General features: G+C 35.7%; 1 protein-coding gene across 1 annotated transcript; it reads right to left on the reverse strand.

Annotated features, from left to right (window-relative positions):
• Positions 1–10970: 10970 nt before the first annotated feature.
• LOC142634765 (uncharacterized) lies at positions 10971–14571 on the reverse strand. Its single transcript, XM_075809031.1, has 5 exons — positions 12571–14571; positions 12286–12414; positions 12063–12185; positions 11400–11443; positions 10971–11286 (listed from the first exon to the last, which is right to left on the reverse strand). Exons 1-5 carry the CDS (start codon positions 14569–14571, stop codon positions 10971–10973), a joined length of 2613 nt encoding a protein of 870 aa, XP_075665146.1.
• Between the last annotated feature and the right edge of the window lie 8076 nt (positions 14572–22647).

Genomic DNA, 22647 nt, shown 5'->3' on the forward strand with positions numbered 1-22647 from the left:
ATTCCGCATAGACGGATGTACATTATTGACGAAGGCAAAAAAAAAAAAAAAAAAAAACGCCTAAGTAATAAGATTCCGCATAGACGGATGTACATTACTGACGAAGGCAAAAACAAAAAAAAAATGCCTAAGTAATAAGATTCCGCATAGACGAATGTACATTACTGACGAAGGCAAAAAGCAAAAAAAAAAAAAACGCCTAAGTAATAAGATTCCGCATAGACAGATGTACATTACTGACGAAGGCAAAAAAAAAAAAAAAAAAAGCCTAAGTAATAAGATTTCGCGTAGACGGATGTACATTACTGACGAAGGCAAAAAAAAAAAAGAAGCCTAAGTAATAAGATTCCGCATAGACGGATGTACATTACTGACGGATGACAAAAAAAAAACGCCTAAGTAATAAGATTCCGTACATTACCGACAAAGGCAAAAAGAAAAAAAAAAAAAAACACCCAAGTAATAAGACCCCGCATGGACGAATGTACATTACTGACGGGTACGAAGAAATTGACACACAGAAGAACAACATGTGTAAGTAAATACAATATTATAAAAGCCTAGAAACCAAAGGCAACCATCATTGTTTTTACATTTAGAAACCCATAAACACTAGGCCAAATATATGCTTAACAAAAATTTTTAAAGATGTTTTGGAATGAGGCACCATAAAAAAAAAATTTTTAAAAAAAAAAAAAAAGAAGAATTTTCTTTTTTCCTGAATAGGTGATGGGTCAAACATCCGGAGTAGCGTCGTCCTCGGCAGGGGCATCAAGGGCCGGGGCTTCGACTACAGGAACGTCAGGAATATCTCCAGGAGCCTCAGCTGCGGCGGCTTGGGCAGCTTCGTCAGCAGAGATCTCCCTGTCCACCTCCTCCATGTCCAGCGCCTCCAAGTCTACCCCGGAAGGGTGCTTGATGCAATACCTCCTCAAGAGCTTGAACCCTTTAAAATACCAGCTAAAGAGCACAGAGTTGTACTCCTCGGTCTGCTGAAAGCCCTCGATGGCCCTGGAGGCGACGACCTTAATCTTTTCCTTCGCGACCGCGAGCTGCTCGTCCTTTTCCATAACCAGCTGCTGCTCAACCTTAAGGTCGTCACCCAGCTTCTTGACCTTTTCCCTGGAGTGGTGAACATCCTCCATCGCGGCTATCAGATCCCTCTTCAGCTTCGAGTTCTCCATCTCCAGGACCTTGATCCGAGAAAGCGAGGACTCGACCTTGGCTTCCTGAGCCAGATACTCAGTTGAAAGATGAACATTCTCCCCCAACACCTATTAAAAAAAAAAAAAAGGGAGAGAGAAAGGACACGCGAAGGGATAAATAAATAAAGCATATATATATACGTCACCTAAAACAAGCAGGTTACCTGGACGAGCTTATGGAGGTGAGGACTCATCAACTCATTTGGGATCGAACCCGAGAACACCTTTAGGTCTTCTACAGTTACGACTCCATGAGCCCGTTCCGTCGCCAACTTCTCATCGTCCCAAATGGTGGACAAGCAAGCAGCTTCCTTCCCTCTGTCCAATGTACGAGGCCTCTTTGAAGCAGGTGTCGAGATCTCTTCAACCGAGGTGGCCGGAGAAGCCATCCTCGTCGTCTCAGCGCCCGAAATCACGGGTATGGCCGAAGCCGTCGGAGTGACGGAAGAGACTTTCCCTTTAACACGGACCACCTTCTTCCCGAGTTTGGACAAAGGTTCGTCCTTCTTAGACTGCATCTTCTCGTACATACCCTTATTGAATTTCGTCGTCATCTTTGCGAAAGAGGAAAATTTTATAAAAAAGAAAAAGAAAAGAGCAAGTCAAATAAGTACAGCTATAGGATCGAGTCCGACGAACTCAGAGGCTTACTCTTCTTTCCCTCAATATCAAGGCTCCGCAAGACGTAGGGAGACGGATCGGGGCCGAGGTTGTAAAAAGCAAGTGTCCGCGGATCTACTAAGTCGTCCCAGTTTCGATGGTCTGGGAATATGCGATGGTTGCCTCAACGCGCTCCTTGTACCTGCTTTTCAACTTTGGCCTTTGTTTAACTGCACAGGAACGAAAGAAGTTAGTAACGGTAACATCAGGTACGACAAAAAAAAAAAAAAAACGAGAAAGGAGATTGACGCACCTAAGGTCGGGGTTCCCCACCGACGAAGCAACCTGGGGTTCTCACCCCAGTCCTGGCTAGAGGGGGTCTCAAAATCGTCCCCAGACACAAACACAAATCTGGACTTCCAGTACTTGAAGGACGAAGGCAAGCCCTTAACGATCCTGGTTCTTCTCTCCCAAGCCAACCATATTTCCATACAGTTGACCACTATTCTCCACGAATTGGGCATAAGCTGCCCAGGGGCAATCCCCAAATATGCCAGGAGCTCCATCACAAACGGGTGGACAGGAAACCTAAGTCCATAAGTAAAAGCGGCCTCATAGAAGCACACTTCACCTGGGAAAAACTGACAAGCCCTATCCTTGTCAGTAGGCCGACGAACACGAACCCGCTCTGGAAACTGAAACCTATCCCTAAACCTACCAACGGCGTCAGAATCTAACCCACACGGCTCCACGAGAGCATGAAAAGCCCTAACCTCTTTAAAGGTCGACACGGCTGTGTCCCCCTCCATAAGGTCACCGCTAGACGACAACCCAGTGTCGAGGTCAATAAACCTAACTTCAAACATCGACTGTGGCTCTTTCACCAAACCTTCGAACCAATCGACCAACTCTCGGAGCAATGGAAACAAGTCACCTAAAACAACGCTTAAGCTACTACCCTCAAAAACAAAACCCCTCAAATTGGGAAAAGTGCCTAAAGACCCCCCTAAGCGAGCAAAGAGAAAGGAAATCGAAGGACAAGCTTCCTTAACCTCTAAATTACTGACCATGAACTCCCAGGCTAACAGGAAAGTACTAAAATTCCCACAAAAAAAGATGGGGAGAAACAAACAAAAACACAAAGAGAACCAAGAAACAAAAACCGAAAAGAAATCAGATATTTGCAAAAGGGAAAAAGAAGAAGGAAGAAGAAGAAAAAACTTACCTCAAAGAAGAGAAGCGAGAAGCCCAGCAACCAAGCAAACACCAACTCGGAAAGAAGTGAAGAAATATACGAAGAAGGTGCTCAGAGGGGATGAACTGAAATTTGAAAGAAAATGAAAGGTAAAGTAGAAAGAGAGGAGTTTAAGAACCAAAAGGAAGAAACAACCGAAAATCGGCAAGAAAACCAAAGGTCATAAGCACATAGGCCTTCTCCAACCACATCATGACACGTGGCCGTAACCCACGTAACGCTGCCACTACGCATTCAATGCGGCACGAAATCCCAAAGGTCAAAAAAAAAAAAGGGAAGGAAAAACTTTTCGTCTCCCACGGCCGTCAGAAAACTCACTGACGACCATGGAACTCGGGGGGCAGCTGATGGGACTGACGAAGTTGAATACAAACGATCCCACCTCCATAGACGAACCCGACCAATCGTCCGCAGCATTGACGAGAACATTAAGGCCATTCAGTGCTGCCAATAATGTCCCGAACCGTTACAGGACCAGCTGGACGAACCCGTGGAAATGCATTAAAACTCATTACTCCGCCAAAGACGTTACTAGGTGAGACATTAATGCCCCAACAGCTATAATCCGCAAAGATATATAAAGCCCTCGCAACACCAATACGAGGTATGCACAATATCACATTTTATACTAGGTTGTTCTTGATATTTTGATTACGACCTTCTTTTACACTGACTTTGGCATCGGAGGCGTTGTGGCAAGCACCACACCGGTGACCATTCGAATAAGTTCTTAAATCCATAGGTTCGTCAGAGTACTACCAGGAACCATCTGGACGAATCTTAGAGAAACCGACGAGATTCTGCTTCATCAGTTTGGCGCCGTCTGTGGGGACAATTTTTTCATACAATGAAAACGCGGTTCCTACCAGCTCCAGATGGAATCCAACCAGGACTCAGCGGCCTTGGCACAGCAAGTTCGAAATCTCGCGGCCATCGTCGAAGAACTCACCAGACAGAATCAGGAGATGAGACAAAGGTTGCAGCAGGAGGAGAACCGGTCAAGAGTTGTCCAAGAGGACGAAGGGGATAGCCACGGAAGGAGTGACCGACAGAGAACCGTTACTTCAGAAGAACAACATTCCGACATCCTCCAAGAAATGAGAAAGGAGATAGACGAATTAAGAAATGCCATCAAAGAGAAGACGAATGAAGCCTAGATAGAATGGTCAGAGCGACGGACTCCCCTTTTACCATGGCGGTCTTAGAACGACCAGTACTAGCAAAATTTCAGCTGCCTCAGCTTGAGCCTTTTGATGGGCTCAAGGATCCCCAAAATCACCTTAATACCTTCAAGACGACCCTAGGCCTTCAACAGCCCCCTGATGAGATCATGTGTCATTCCTTCCCTACTACGTTGAAGGGAGCTGGACGAGAGTGGTTCACGAGGTTGCCAACTTCGTCCATCGACAACTTCGAGCAGTTAAGTAGTGCCTTTCTGTGCCATTTTGTCGGGGGGCAACGCCCCAAGAGACCAGCAGATCACCTACTCACTATTAAGCAAGGAGAAAAGGAGACCTTGCGGTCATACGTAAAACACTTCACTCGAGAGACCCTAGAGGTGGACGACACGGACGACAAGGTACAACTGACAACATTTAAAGTAGGGCTTAAGTCTAGAGAATTTGTCATTTCACTGGCGAAAAATCCATCCCGAACAATGGTAAAGATGCTACTGAAAGCCTAAAAGTACATGAATGCTGAGGACGCGCTGGCGGCCATCGTAGACGAGGAAAGGCCGAAGAAGGAAGGAAGGAAGGAAGACGAACGCAGGGGACAAAAGAAGGAGCGCCCAAGCCACTGAGGAGGTGACATTGACAGACGAAGGGACAAGAAAGCTCCACGACCGGTAAAATTCACACCTCTAATTATGCTTGTCGACAAGTGTTTTATCTTATTTTGAGGGTTAAGAGACCCCTTAAATAACCTTATTTATCAAGGGTTGTAAATGTAAATCTTTTAAACCTTGGTAAAAGGTTGTTTAAGGGTCTCTTAACCCTCAAAATAAAATAAAACACTTGTTTTGAGGGCCACAAATACCTTCAAAATTTCGTTTTCGACGGTATAAGTTTTGAAAGTTATCAAGGGTCAATTGGACTCTTAAAATAATTTTTTTCAAGGTTTTTTAATACATTTTTCAAGGGTGTTAGAGAACTGAACACAGTGCAAACTAAGATTAATCACATGCATTAATATCCTTTCTACAAATATTGATGGTGTTTCATTCAAGACAATTTATTACTTCTAATTGGGTCTAGTCAGATTCATGTTCTTTGGGATGCTACTCTTCAAATTTGCTTCATTTCTCATCCGATTTGATACCCTTTGCTTGACAAAAATATTTCCAGTTAAAGTTATCAAAGCTGATGTGAGTAGGGGACATTTTTTCCATATTTCCTTCACTGCTTCCAGCTTTATTTAGCTCAGCAAGGCGCTTTTGCTCGGCCTCATTTTCAATCTGCCTCTGGTCCTCCAAAGGCTCTTGAAGCATTCTTTGCTCTCTCTCCTCCTCGGGCGTAAGTGTCTGTCTTTCTTGCCCCAGTTCATTAGTGATTACAGTGCCAACAATTTTTGGATTAGGAGGATTATCTCCGCCATGTTCAGCAGGGAGGGAACTGAAGCACAAAACAGGTGAAAAATCATTGTAGCTTTATTTAAGTCTAGGTATTGGGAGCACATATGGCCAACAATTGACAGATTTTCGCATATTTTAGTCAATGGAAATGTTTAAGTAGGAAAAAACACGATGGCTTACATTTGTTCCACATTTTCCTGTCGCTCTTTGCTACTTCCCGTTGCCTACAATAAGCAATAATTGAAATTAGTTAATAGAAAAATAGAAAGCAATAAAAAAGTAGTTCTTCTCACCTAAGGATCTGTTTGGTTGGAAGGATGGAAAAGTGAGAAGATAGAAAGGTTTTCAGTTTTCCTCAGTTGTGTTTGGTTGAGATGGTGGAAAAGTAGAGAGATGAAAATTTTTTTGGTTTAGTTAAAAATAAGGTTTATATAAATTTATCATCACGTCCCTTTTAAATAAAATAAAAAGTGATACATTATACTTTTAAAGTGCTTTCTTAAAAAAATAAAAAAATAAATCAATCATCAATCATCAATATCTAATACTATATATAAAAGTAAAAGCCTTTAAGAAGATGCTGCCACGTTAGGAAAAAAAGCCACTTAAAATGCTGTCATGAATACAATTTATTATTTATATATATAAATGCAAAGACTTCATGCGGGAAAGTATGAGATTCTGTCAAATTACGTTCTAATTTTGCATTTAGTATTTTTTACCTCTTTCATTTACTGTTACCCAAAAGTTCTCAATAATTTATTTATTGTTATATTATTAATTGTCTAAGTTTACACCACACATTTCTCTATTCTTCATGTTTTTTAGTATACATACATTTTAGTATTTTTAAAAAGCAAAAGAATAATAATAATTAGGGACTAATAGTAATAACTAACCACATAAAGCCTTGAAGAGAGATAGAGAGACACAAAAATGTTGTAGATTGTTAAATAAAATGTATTGTTTCACTATATATTACTAAAATAAAAAACCTGAAATTGACAAAACATTTGAAAGAGAGAGAAAGATGAATTTGAGAGGTCACCACCTCTATTATACTGGCCTCCCACCACCATCAGGATGCCAAAACCTCCATGGGTGTTTTTTTTTTTTTTCTTTTTTTCTTTTTTAAATTAGGGGATTAAATATGATTTAGGTTTGGGTAATTTGGTTTGATAGTTTTGTTTTGGGTATATAAGTAGAGAGAATATTTGGTACGCAATATAAAGTCATATTCTACCATAGTTTAATTTTAAACTAACTATAAGACACATGAATACACACTTACCCACATCATGTCTTAATGTCACACTATCAATGAGTAGAAGACGGTGAGAGAGTTGGGCATACTTTCAATTCATGTTATGAAATATGTGAACGCAACACAAATTAGTTGATTTTCATGGTCCCGTTATTCTTCTGCATTTATCTTTGGTTTCATGATTTTTTTTAAAATAATAATAATAATCTTATCTTGAGAAGGCTACAAATATGTAGTGAAGCTACTAAACTAATTTTAATATCTCAAAATGTATATGTTTCTTTACTCTAATTTAGTTTACTTTTTCTTTATAATATATATACAACATTATCTAAAACCATCTTAAATAAAATATCACAAAATTATCCGTGCATCGCACGGATAACTTACTAGTTTAATTAATAGTAATTGAATTTCTTGTATATAAAACCAAAAAAAAAAAATCCATAAATTAAAAGTATATAGATCTTCCAGGCTACCACAATTAAGGTAATTTCAAAAATAATTAAATAAACCTACATCAAGATAAAAAGAAAGTGAAAATTGTATTGCAACGTAAATGTAAAAGTTTACATATTAATTACCTGATATACGCATTTTAATGTTGCCATAAATGAGGAAATAATCTGCACAATCAATTAAGAACACTTCAATAAGTTAGACAATTAGTTAATAGTAATATGGAGACACAATAAAAAATAATAATAATAATAATAATACTACAAACACAAACTATTTTACAAAAAATGTAATGTTAATGATGGGCTCATATTAGAACTAGTAAGAATTTGCCACATCAGCAATTTGTAAAAAATATTGTAAAATAGATTATGCCTATAACATTACTCTAAATAAAAAAGTACTTCTTGTCACCGAAAAGCTAAAATTTTCCTTACGTGGTACTTCACTTAATTTTAGTATTTTTATTGATTGAAATAGAGTTGTAGTTGAGTTTTAGTTTAACTCAATTTCTATTAGATTCAAACTTAGATGCTTATTTAATTCTAATCTATGTTTTCTTATGTGGATTATCAAAACAAAATAATTGTTTTTGTTTGTGATACAAAGATGATTAAAAAAAAAATTCAATCTTATTTGATTTGCACTTCTAAAAAGTTGATAAAGATAAAAAGGGTGGTATCAAAAAATTAATTATAAAATTATTAGATGAAGAATTTGAATTACAATCAAATTAATATTTTATTTCCTTAAAAATAATAAGAGAAGAAGATAAGAACAAAAAAAATAATATCTATTTATTTAAATCTCTCTCTCTCTCTCTCTCTCTCTCTCTCTCTCTCTCTCTCTCTCTCTCTCTCTCTCTCTCTCTCTCTATATATATATATATATATATATATATATATATATATATATATATATATATATATATATATATATATATCTAGTCTTTGAATGACTGTTAAATTATCGTTAAAGATGACCATCTTATGCTCAAGTTTAAAGTAATTGATGTCAGATCTACGCATATTGCACATGGTTTATTCATAGCCCAATAAGGCAATAACATATTATATATAGCAAACTCATTATACCTCTCTTGATGAAAAATAAAAAGTTAAAAGAAATAAAAGAAAGAGGAAGAAGAATTTCAATGCCTAGGAGTAGAGCCAAAAAAAATTTTTTGGGAGGCTAAGTTTTGCAACACTAATATATTTATCAAGACAACCCCTCACAAATATATACACACACATTTTTTTTTAATTATATACACACAGAAACACTTTTTTATTCAATAAGTTATATATAATTATATATGTACACACCTAACAAAAAAAAAACTTAGTATTTTCATTGAAAATTATGTTTGATGACAATCTTTCCTAAAATAAAATTTATTTTTACCTTTTTTATAGTGAAATTATTAAAAATATTTCATTTTCAATACAAGTTATCAAATGTTATACTAAAGTAAGTAAAAAATTTTATAATTGAACTAATGAAATTTCTAAAAACATGAATCATCCGAAATTGGAGAAATAAGTTATGCTCTAAACATATTTGAATTTTGCTCTAACCCTTTTTTTTTTTTTTGATGAGATGCTCTAACCCATGTTGTGGCATTTAAAGAGACATTTCATGTATAGTTTTGATAAGATTTTTTTAATGAGTTAATGACTTGATATCACAACATAACAAGTTGAAAAAGATATATATATCCAAACATGTTTGGTGCCAAACTTTATCAAATACTAATTGAAGTCTCGTGCTTGCACGGTTTTGGTAATAAATTTTTCTATATAGTAATTTTTTGAGAAACAATAACTAAACAAATCATTATTCCTTAATTTTAGTATTCTCATATATATACACTCATATAACCAAATGAATGATTATTGTTATAATAACTTGTAATGAATTGCTTCTAAAATGCTTAATTTTATATATTATTCCTTTCATTTTATTTATTCTAATGATTAGTAAAAAGTTCCTATTTTATATATATTTATAATAACAAATAATTACAATTGAAAATAGTTAGCAAAGAGAGACTCACATTAAATTTGAACAGGAATTGAAAATAAAGCTAATAGTAAAATCCAAAAGTTAAAAATAACATTATTATTAACAAAAGTACATGTGTCTATATAAACAAACCAAAACATCAAAATAATATTAACATATAACAAAATAAGATATCTATAAGTAGATTAATATCTAAGCAGTAAATTAGTATCAACATAAAATTACCAAAGCAATCGCCATAGCATATAAAGAGCACCAAATTTACAAATTAATTATAAGCTATCCTAATTTATAAGCATTTAAAAATAAATATTGTTGTCAATTTTTCTAGTTTATTAATAATTATATATACTTTTGGATCTTTATCAAATATTCTAAATTTTTAGCATTGAAGTTGCGTGGAAAAAAACCCTACAAACCACTCATTAGTGCACCCATACCTTCCAATATGCCAATATGAACCAACAGAAAAATCAAAGCTGACATATACTAAATTTGCAAGACATTGAAGTTTTAGATTCTAACTTAATGAGGAATTCAAATCCATGTGAGTTTTAATACTTATTAAAATAAAGTTGTTGCCCTCTTAATAAGCTATATATACACACACACACATATAGTAGAACATAAATTTTTTTTTTTTTATCAAACATGAATCATTCAAGATATTCATTGTTAGGAATGCTCAATTTAATTGATTTGATTCTATTGAAGATAACAATACCGTAGATTTGACATACATTACATTTCTTTTCTGACCAATAAGCAAATCGAAGAAATAAAAAAAAAAAAAAAAAAAAAGATGAAGAGAAGGAGAAATACATACCTTGCTTTGGGGATTAAGGGAGCAGAGCAACAATATCAATGAGAAGTATTTTAAGTGCCTAACCGAGAGTCTATAATTCAATTTTATATGTGTTGTAGGAAAGCGCCTCACAAATTTTTTTTTTAAAAAAAAACTAGAGAAAACCTTTAAATAACCTGCTATGAATACTAGTCCGAGAGCAATTAGGAGATAGCGTTGCAATTGAAATAGTAAATAGATTTAGCCATGAATACTAGTCGGAAAGCAATTAGGAGATAGTGTTGCAATGGAAATAGGAAATAGATTTCCAGGACTTGCGCGCCACACCAAAACAAAATCATGGCTTAGGATAAGTTAAAGCCACGACTTTCACAATATGAATTATTATTAAATGAAATTGTTTCAAACACAGATTGCCTTTGTTACACGGTGTTTATCTAAAAACTTATCGATACAAGTTTTTAGATAAACACGGTTCAAAGTGCTTATAATTATCCATTGAATTGCAAGGCTTTATCACTATCTTGTATCTGTCTCATTCTGTTAAAGATTCCCAACATCCATTACAAGGTTCTCTTTAATGTCAGATGCCAGTCGCATGGGTGTTAGAGAACTGAACACAGTGCAAACTAAGATTGAAAGGGGAAAAATCCAACTAAGACTAAGATTAATCACATGCATCAAGATCCTTTCTACAAATATTGATGGTTTTCATTCATGACAATTTATTACTTCTAATTGGGTCTAGTCAGATTCAAGTTCTACTCCTAATCTTCAAATTTGCTTCATTTCTCTCCCAATTTGACACCCTGAGCTTGATAAAAGTACTTCCAGTTAAAGTCATCAAAGTTGATGCGCCTAAGGCCTTTTTTTCCTGTATTTCCTGCACTGCTTCCAGCTTTATTTAGCTCCGCAAGGCGCTCTTGTTTGGCCTCATTCTCAATCTGCCTCTGGTACTTCAAATGCTCTTCAAGCATTCTTTGCTCTTTCTCCTCCTCAGGCGTAAGTTTCGGTTTGTCTTGCCCCAGTTCATCAGTGATTACAGGACCAACAATCTCTGGATTAGGAGGGTTATCTCTGCTATGTTCAGCTGGGAAGGAACTGAAGAACAAAACAGGTGAAAAATCATCTATTCATATGGCAAAAAAATTTACAGATTTTCACATATTTTAGTAATTGGAAATGTTAAAATAGGAACAAAAACAAAGACTTACATTTGCTCCACATTTTCCTGTTGCTCTTTGCTACCTCCAGTTGCCTACAATAAGCAAATTGTATATTTTTGGGACATTAGATTGCAAAATAGATTCTCCAAGTTTTTGTGCACTAGGAAGTCTATGCAGATCTTATATCTTTCTTTCTTTCTGAGAAATTGCAAAGTATATATCCAATTAGCTAGCTTCCGTGATAATCTGTTTCAGTAAGTGCGAGTGTTTAATATCTTTTATATGTCATATGTATAGATAGCTCATTTTTTTTTTGTTCTTTCAGAGTTCAGATCCTTAAATACTACTATTCTAGTAAACTTGAGCCACATTTTCCTAACTTAGATACCTCTGAAATAACCATTTCATTTACACTAACTTGGTACCTCTATATCTTAAGCCTTTGGCATCCAATTCAAGTATATTTGTCCAAAATTCAGCTATCTTACGTTAATATTTAACTTGTTAGATGCTCTTATTGTCACACATTTAGTTCCTCCCCCTTTTCCATTTTTTTTTCTGGTGAATTTATACATGTGTAGCTTTAGACAACTGAAACAACCATAAAAAATAAACAAAACAATAACTAGTATACAAGACCTGTAATTCCTTTTGCTTTCTTTTATCCTTTTTCTTCATTTTTTCCTTGGATTTTCCCTTCCCTTGTCTTGCATCACCATATCCTTTGTCAGTGGTGTTCTTCTTGTCATCAAGGTCAGGTTCTGATAACAATGCTTTTGCTGCAGCCTTAGACTTCTCTTCCGCATCTTTTTTAGCCAGTTCATCCAGGCGTTCCTATAAAAGGGGAATAGTTTACCAAAAACATCAGATCATAGACGGGCAAGATAACTATATGAGAACCTTCAATAAAACAGCACGGAGAACCAACACAAACCAGAATGAATGACTTCAGCAGGGGCACCATAATTGATCGGTAGTCATAAGCAGTTACCACTTCGATTTTCTTTCCCGTCTGCTGCATAGCAATAGTAGTTGTCCTGATTATACCATCAAATTTGTAAAGCTGCAACAATAAACATACTGAAATTCAATCATCCTATGGAATGAAACAGTTCATCAAGCAACATATCTAATATCAAACACAACACTACACCTATGGACATTGGATTTCACTTCAAGCATGAAATTTATCGTGTTCATAAATTTGACTATATCATACCTTTTCATTTATCTCACTAAGATGCTTCTTGATCTCTAATTTTATTTCATTGTCCTCGTGATTTTCTTCCAAAATATACCATATGATATCCAACTCAAAATTCTCACCATTTGTGTTCTTAATCTGCCTCTCCCGTTCTGACAAGAGAGACTCGTAACTCGATGGTTTGTGCCCAAACTCTTCCCTTCTTTTATCTTCTTCAACGCATATATTATCCAAATTCTGAAATACCTTAATGTATCTCAAATACAGTATTTTTTTCTCAAAAATGTTCTGCATCCGGTGAAATTCAGCCTCATAGATCTTGAAAAAATCTTTCCCTTGACTTCTACTTGTTTCTCTCAAATTTGCCCACTGCTTCAATTGCTCCCCAATATTAATATTAGTACCTCCCTTCAATAACCAATCGACAATAGCATCTTTACACTCATCATCATTTAATACGATTTCATCACTAGCACTAGAAGTAACAGCAGCTCCATCATTCGGCACAAGAAGCTCTCCATGCAACATTCTCTTGTCAAAAACTACACAAGAGAAATCCTCATTGAATACAATCTTCTCATGATAAGCAACACAAGACTCACCTCTAACCTTATCCTTTGCAAGACTGGTGCAGAGCCCGAATAACCCACAAACATGAGCGAGATCATCCAAGAACTTGAACACACGATTAAGCTCTGAGATGTCAAGAAAGCATGCTGAGAGCAGAGTGCGGTTCATCCAATGTTCCTTAAGCAGCTGTTCCGGGATTCGCTTCTTAAGCATTTCCATTATCAAGTCCATGAACACTAAAAGATGACTTGAAACAAAAAATCTAACCCTCAAGAACAGGCGTAACCTTGCTCGAATTTCACTAATGACCTTGTCACGCCTCCTATCTTTGCAATAAGGCCATTCTTTCTGGTTCATGAAAACTGTAGACTCATTTAGGCCTTCATCTCCACGCTTGTTTCTTAACAAATCTTCCATCATTTTCTTAGCGGCGACCACGTCCACAGGTCCCCACTTTCTTGATTCAACGGTGTCATGGACTGAATCAAATTCAATTTCCGGCATGACTGATTGTGATTCATTGGAGAAAGTCCCTATATGCACACTCTTGATATGCTCCCTATTCAATTCGACGTCAAAAAACCTCTCACTGCAACAACAACACGTCCAAAACTTCCAATTCTTCGCCACCTTCACATACTCCACCGCCTGCATCAACACCGCCACTGCCGCCGGTGAATTATTCTTAGCAAAATGCAGTTTAAGGTCTTCGATTCCAATCCTCAACAAATCCTTCTTTTGCTCCATACTCATCCCGTGATTCCAATAGGCCTTGACTTGTGTCGCCGCCGTGTCAACATCAGCCGCAATTTTCTTTACGTTCTTGAGCTTTCTTTTGTTATCACACGCCAAAACAGCTCTCAGTTCGACCTCTTCCTTTCTGTCTTGTAGTTCTTGAATCTCATTCTTTATGCTTCCCAAATATTTAGTGTCTATGAGATACATGCTTCTCAATTTGAAGAGTCTGAGGTTCTTTCTGAGTAAATCAATTTCGTCCTCCCCGTGAACAGTGGGGTTTTCGATGGATAAACTGGTATCACACGCTTGGATCACAGCTTCGAAGCCAGCATTGGCGTCGTTGTAGGCTAATTTGACGAGTGCAATGACGTATGTATACCAGAAGGAGAGAGACACGGGGCATAACTCGACTGCTCGCTTGGAAGAGTTGACGGAACTCTCGGCATTTTTGAGCTTTTCGTGGTCGGGAGTGGCAGTAGAGTCGAGGCTTTTGTCGAGAAGGTAGCTGAGTGTGTTATGAGCAAGCGCGGAGTTTGGGTGGCGGGATAGGATGTCCTTGACAAGACTCAAGGCTTCGGTGGGGTTCCCATTGTAGAGTTCGATGGCGTGATCGACTTCTTCGGTGATGTTGGGTGATTGATCATCAACATCATCGGACGGTGGAGGTTGAGAGGGAGATGGGGTTGAGTTGCGTTTCATGCTGCTCATTTTGGAAGGAAATGGAGAATAGAGAAAGGGGTGGTTTGAATTTGATTACTTTTATGAAGAAAAGTTGAAATGTGTGAGAAACCGAAAAACGGAAAAAAAGGATTTTGTATGATTAAGCATACGGAATTATTGAGTAATATCTCAATAAGATAATGATTCTTGTGAAATTGTTGTGGATATATCATTTTTCAAATATAAACTCTAAATTTGGGACAATAGACAACCTCTTACTTCAACCATTGCCATTTTAATTATCTACAACAACAATCAAGTCTTAATTAGTTTTAAAATTTTGAAGTTAACTTTGGGTCAACCACATTTATGTATTCATTTCTATTTTATTCTATTCAAAGTTATATTCTTTTTTATCTTCTTAATTGACCCGTTCATTTTTTTACTACTACTAACAAAACTAGCTATCTCGTCCCTCATTCTTGTAGAGCATTTCAAGATCCTGTTTCATAATGAACAGAGGTTCTATGCTTGTTTTATTCAAAATCGGTAAATATTTGGGCGTCCTATTGTTAAGATTCATGGTATGGGTCCTATTCTATTCGGAGTCCTATTTGGGCGTCCTATAATCACTTTCTTCTCTTATAAGAGCATGGTGAGGTCGTGGGTTTCTTCATAAATAAAGTAAGTAGAAAATATGCCACCATAGCCAGATTTGCCTTGTTTAAGAACAAAAGGGGGTTAAAGGACTTTGGGAGGCTTTGAACACTGTGGTGGTCAGTTTTAACAAGAAGATGAAAAAACTAAAAATGTCTTAAGCTCAGGCTAAATTAAAATATAAAAATAAAAATTATGATGAAAATGGGCTACAGGATTCTGAAGGTTAGATTCCTATACTCTAAATTGATGGGGAAGCTCAATTATAGAATGCAAGAATTACATGGTTATTGTTCTCTAGATTAACTTAAGGGGCTCTATTGTGATTTTCTTTTTAAATTTTTACTGACATAGCTAATTTTCATTTTTTTTAATTGGTTGTATCAACTGTTAGTTGAATTATTTTTTGCCGAGATATAGAGCTATGGAATTATGTAACATTTTAAACATTGATGAAATGAAAGAGAGGGTTTATGAGCCCTAGCCCTGTAAGCCCACACCTGTGTAGAGTAGATCGTTCAACACCTGCGGCACAAACCCATTTTTTACCTATTGGTCCTAGTATCATAGGTGACCGAACGGCCGCCTCCTAATTACTAGACCAACCTGCTATAAGAATTCCATAAACACCTAGCGAAGATATGGCAAACAAATAAAGTAGCCGCGTAACAGCCCAGCCCATTAAACCAAAAAAAAAAAGGGGGGGGGGGGGGGGGGGGGGGCAGATTTTAAGGGGTCAAATGATAAATCTTTCAGGTTTTAAAAAGGTGTTTTAATAGCTCAGCAACAAGGATGCCTTGAACCGCTGCATCATTTAGCTCACCCGCTCTTTCAAACTCTGCCCCAACACCACTCAAGCTCTGTATACTCTAGTGATAAATTGATAATAAACAATTCTGAGGAAAAAATTTAAAAAAAAAATGAGAAGAACAGGAGAAGAAGAAAAATGTTTATTGCTACCAAAAAAATTAACACTACAAAAAAACTATTTTTTAAAGGTATATTGCTACAATTACACTTTCTTCAATCTCTAAACTCAAACCTACAAATTAATCACCTATGATGTGTATCAATTTCAATATTGTGATTACTTACTAAAAAAAGAGATTCAATATTGAAATCGAGGATACAAACAGTTACGAGAAGTAATTCTTGAAGGTGTATTGAAATGAAATCTAAAATGAGTCTTTCATCACTGCCTACCATTTGAATATAATTAAGAGGGGAAACACCATTTGTAGTACCTACCGATAAACAACAAAACCTTGTTCACAACAGTTGAAAGCACTAACGTACTAATTATGCACCCATTAGGCCAAACTAATGTATGTAAGAATCGATAGAAGATATCAGGATGCATGGGAGCGCTGCGTTTTGTTGGAGTTGCTTAGCTGAATCTGTTGTAGTTGCTAGGCCAATTAATTAATCCTCGCCTAGAGAAAATCAAACAATGGTCATCAGGCTAGAGAAAATTTAGAAAGAATAGTATAGTTAATTTAAACATTGATCCAATCCAAATGACCAATGAAGGTAGACTAAATGCACAATTTTTTATGTATACAAAATTCTTTCAAAACCATTCCGTTGGTATGTTGCAAAAGAAGGGACCTAAAGTTAGCAGAATTATATCTAACCACAATATGGGAATCAAAACCTGAAACTATTGTGAGATTAAACAAAGATGAGCAATAAAGATAAAATTATTTGATAATTAAATATATAAGGGCAACGTGTCTCCTCATCCAAGCTCTTAGACAGCCCTTAAATTCCTTACACCCACTCCCAATATCCTCAAAATTAAACCCATAACAATCTAAAATATCAGCTCCTCCCTTCCCCATTGCCATGGCGTCCAAACTCCAAAGTCAAGCACCAAGTCACTGAAAGATCACCCACCCAATTCTCACCACAACCATAACCTTCAACTTTCATCCAAGCCAATATTACCCAAATGCAATTAACAAGTAAATGTCTGGGAAAGTGTAGATAACTCAAAAAAGTTTCAGATTTCCTATCCCATTAGAACTACTAATTTCACATTGGGAAATTCCTCATCCCATTCCCAATTCAATTATTTATAGTTTATTTAGACCCATCAATGTCATCCCTAGTACAAAGAGATAAATCATCATTTTCCCTTGCCTTTAAAGTTAAACCCATAAAGTTTTGGCCTTAGCAAATATTTCAAAGTACAAAATTTTCTTGTTCAAAACTCACCCACTTTAGGTTTATTCATTCAAAGAAAGAAAGTAAATTTTTGGCATAAACTAACTAGAAGCAACCTTAAAAATCAATAGTAAAAGATAAACATAAGCTAAATGAAAGACAGCAAACTCCTTTGAAAAAAGACAATATATAGATAACAAAAAAGTAAAAAGTTTTAAACTTGAAGGCATTTTTATCAAATACCTTACAGACAATATATATGAGAGCAGAAAGTAAAGTTTTAAACTTGAAGGCATTTCATCAAACCCTAACTAGCTTGAGTTGATCTTCATACCTTAGTGATCACTACTAGATTGAGCTGATTGCGAGGTGATATAACTCAACATTTGCATCATCATACTGTCATAATGTGCTCTTTGTTCTACCATTTGACTAGCTTGTTGTTCCTCAAAATGTCTTCTTTGTTCCGCCATTTAAATAGCTTGTTTTTTGAGCATGCTTTTTGAGGTGCTTTACTTCTTCTTTCAACTCTGCATCAGCCTCTATTCGTTTGTATTCAAATTCTAAGCATATTACTATATAAATGAAACATATACATAAATACACAATATAAAACAAATGAACATGAAACTGTTTAGATAACTCAAGAACAAATTTTATCCCCCATTGTTGTATGCTCAAATGAAAGATCATGGAAATCTTTAATTCCTTGTCTATACTCAGAGTTTTACCCAATTCCGTTCCATCTAAAGTTGGATTAAAAGTTATAAAAAATCTTCAATGAGGGACACACCTTAAGTTGTCCTCAACCGGAAAAGAGTATTAAATCCAGTGAAAAAGCCTGCATAAAATAATATTTCAATGTAGAGTTTGAGACATTATATAATACAATAGATAAAATACGCAAAATAGAACGAAGATGTAGCTTAACAACGTATAGATATATCATTGATTAAAGTTTATTTGAGCTGGGATTAAGGACATGGGATTAACCTTGGACATGACACAAACAACTTGAAAAGGTTGAATGATGTAGGGTACTACTTTTATGGGGAAAATGCCGTTGACAAAGATCAATTCAAAACAGAAATACTTGTGAGAATAAATTGATAAATTGCAACCTATATATAAATATTTAATAATAAACAGCAACAATTGCAACCTACATTTTTACTCTACGAGATTAAGCAAGTAATGTCCAAAGTGAGGGAGGAATAAAAGACCAAAAAAAAAAAAAATCATATCTAAAATACAAGAAACCAAAACAAATTTTGTCAAAATCCCAAATACATAAGATGCTAAGATAGATGTATCAATGACAACTGTGAAAAACAGGTTGAGAGAGAGAGAGAGAGAGAGAGCAGAAAATAAAACCAATGAGAGTAAATTGACAATTATAAAGAGCATACCTGTAACAGTGCAGCAATAGTACCAAAAGAATCCCACAACAATGGAGCCAAATCTTGAAATAACTCTCTCTTCTAAAATAGGGAAAAAAAAAAACAAAAACAAACAAACAAACAAAAAATAATTAGGCACACCTGTATAAGTGCAGCAATAGTACCAAAAGAGTTCCACAGGGAAGGAGGCCAAATCTTGAAATAATTCCTTGTTCTAAAAATGAAACAAAAGGCAGACAGAAGTTTATAATTACAGCATACAACAGCTAAATTGCATAACCATTCAAAGAAAAGAACATGGGCATATTTCATAGAGAGTCTTTAACAAAACTAGTCATTGCACAAATCCAAGTAGTTCAGTATCTATATTGTTTTTTTAGGCAATAAAGTCCAATTTTTTTCTTTTATGATAAAGAAATGTGAAATCTTCTTGTACAACCACAAGTACACAGGTAATCTTAATATCAAAATCTCTTGCAGCGTACTATCAAACTACTAGGTAAATTTCTTCTAGTGATTATGGAAAATCACATGTGTCTAGGCATATTCAAGTTAAGGAGAAAATTTTAAATTTCAAGTTACAGGAGATAACAACGTCCTTTATCTTTTTCAGAATTGAGGGGTGGGGAGTAAATACCGAGTTCAATTACAACAGAGATGTGCAAGATAGTGTTTGAAAAATAAAACAAAGACACAGCATGACTTGAGGCATTTAATATGCAAGTGATGAGCATGACTTGCAGAAAACTAGTGATGCTATGATGGCAATAATGGATAACCTCCTCAGCATTAGCACAAAGAGCTGCTTGGATGTTGGAATCAACACCAAGCATAAAGGAACCCAAGAATCAGTACTTGGGCTTGCTTGGAATCAGAGCCCCAAGCATTAGAATAAGACCCCCAAATTTTATAAACCCATAATTAACCAGTTACAATAGCGAACTTGAGACCCTTTAAATAGTCCCAAAATTACATCTTATAGGGACAGAAAATAAAACCATAATTAGATAAAATACGCAAAAAAAAATAATAATAATAAAGATGTAGCTTAACAAGGTATAGATATCTCATTGATTAAAGTTTATTTGAGCTGGGATTAAGTACTTGGGATTAACCTTGGACATGACACAAGCAACTTGAAAAGGTTGAATGATGTAGGGTACTACTTCTGTGGGGAAAATGCCGTTGACAAAGATCAATTTAAAGCTGAAATACTTGTGAAGACAGAGCAAATAATAAAAATACAGCTGTGAATGCATGTATGCAAGGAAGCTCATGAATTTACTACCGACATCACTAGATGCATAAAATATGCAAAAAAAGAAATGAAGATAATTGATCTCATTGTTTTCTAATGGATGCTATGCAATTTGTAACTTTTCTAATAGTAGCCGGAGTGGATTGTACATGGTACAAAGGTATCCCACTTGCTTACAAATAGCTATACAATTGTTATTATACATAGAAGTTACCTCTGATGGTGATTGCTTATTGCCGCAAAAGCATATTGGACTACTTATTAAATTGATATCATTGCATGCTCAGGTGGCTTCTAACTGTAAAGAATGGCTCTGCTTGTCTTTGTATGCCAAGTTCAAATACTGAAGCGCATATGCTTGGTCATTGTACTAATCATGTAATTTCCTTTTTAACTTTGCTCTTGTTACGTAATTTTGATTTGATTGTTGTCTTTATACCGTGTGTAACTAACTTCATAGCATATATATGCAGTATGATCTCACTATTTGACAACATAGAACAGAGCAATCGTGGCCCTGTATACTCATTGCCCATTTCACAATTCAAATATATGGATTCTCCATCAGTGTCTTTCGCAATCAAAATATAAAAAATTGGATGACAGGTATTGCAGAGGATTTTATGATGTTTTCTTTTTGTGTGCACCACAAATGGTTTGCCTCAAAGGCTGCATTGCCAAGCAATCTTTAACATGCCTGCAATTGCCTTAGCTGAAACTCATTCCTATCTGCTAACAGGTAACTCAATAAGCCTTGAAGTACTCTTTTGCAAAACCATGAGAAGTTACAGAACTTCTTTCTATTTTTGTTAATTATGGTTGTAATTAACCCAACAAAAAAACCACAATTGCAATATCGCAGCGGTAGAAGTACTTATAGGTAGTGCTTCTACCGCGCTTAGATTGAGAGAGACAAAGAGACACAGACGAAGAAATCACGAACTTGAGCTTGAATGCCATGTGGTTTCCATGATTGCCGAGCTTAGATTTAGATTTGTATTTGGGGAAAATGAGACAGTTAGAGATCTTAGAGAGAAAGCTTGTGATATGTGAGAGACTGAAAAAATGTATGGAAATGTATGTAATGTTTGTTTAAAATGTAAAAATGTGGGTTTGAGATGGATACCAAGTCCTGAGAGTTTTTTTTTTTTTTGGGAGGGAAGAGTTTGAGAGTTGAATGAGAGCGTGATTTTTTTTTTTTTTAATTTTAATATTTTTTTTATAGAAAGGTTGGGTATTACATTTAGTATTTTTAGCTTCAGATTATCGTATAGCATATTCTTTTGTTTTTCTAAAAGGTAAATTGTAAATTACACTCTTGAAGTTTGGGGTTGATTATATTTTATACCCTAAAATTTCAAAAACTTGATTTTACATCCTAAAGTTTGGTTCTATTAGCAATTCACCTCCTATGGTTAATTTTTGTTGTTAAGGGACACATTATGATATATTTTATTTTTGACAAATTAGCCTCAAAACTACGTTTTAGTGATAATCAAGCAAAGAGCTAGTATGCATCAAAACTACGCAGTTTCAAGGCTAAACTTAAAACAAAAACCTCCCCCTAAATGGCACAATTTTAGCCAAAATCCTAAAATCTAAAAACAAAACCTCATATGACAAAAAACTCAATTCCCACAAACTAAAATCTCATGAGTCACAAACCAATCATCCCGGCAGCATCGGCGGAGAAGGCTCCAACGGTGGTGAACCCAGATCCAAACCTTTCTTACTCCGTTTCACCTGTGAAAAACATGAATTTTTTTTTATATTAATTAGTTTCTCAGCTATGAAACCGAGCCTAAGCTTGCCGAGCACATGGTGCTTAAATTGTATTCTTTTTTATTAAGTATAAATAATTACTATGACTATGACATAACAGGCTTGATCCAATTTGTTCCATAGGTAGAAGTCTCAACTTGGATTAATGGTATAGAAGACAGTGAGTATGTCAGTGTTGGTGCTCAATTTGGCACTACCCTGGAATCAAAGGAAAAGTGTGCCAATCATACTAAAGTTGTTTTGGTCGACCCTCCTGATTGTTGTAGCACACCCAAGAATAATGTATTCTTAGTTGAACTATCAACATCATGTTCCGCCATTTCATTCTATGGAGATTCACATCTGGAGATTCACTGCTCAGTCCAAGTTTGGGTTTGGGTTCACACGTGAAACGAAGCAAGAGAGGTTTAGGTCTTGGTTTACCACCGTTGGAGCCTTCCTTGCCAATGTTGCCGGGATGATTGGTTCGTGACTCGTGAGGTTTTAGTTTGTGGGAACTAAGTTTTTTCTCGTGTGAGATTTTGTTTTTAGATTTTAGGATTTTGGCTAAAACTGTCCCATTTAGGGGGAGGTTTTGGTTTTAAGTTTAGCCTTGAAACTACTTAGCTTTGATGCATATCAGCATAATGATGTGTCAAAAATAAAACATATCAGCATGATGACGTGTCACTTAACAACAAAAATTATCTGTGGGGGGTAAATTGCTAACAGAACCAAATTTCAAGGTGTAAAATCAAATTGTCGAAACTTTAAGGTGTAAAATTCAGTCACCCCAAACTTTAGGGGTGTAATTTTCAATTTACCATTTTCTAAATATTTTTTTGAAATTTTTTTCAAGGGTTGAAATTTTTTTTGGGTATT

Source organism: Castanea sativa, chromosome 5 (assembly GCF_040712315.1).
Source record: "Castanea sativa cultivar Marrone di Chiusa Pesio chromosome 5, ASM4071231v1".
NCBI lineage: Eukaryota > Viridiplantae > Streptophyta > Magnoliopsida > Fagales > Fagaceae > Castanea > Castanea sativa.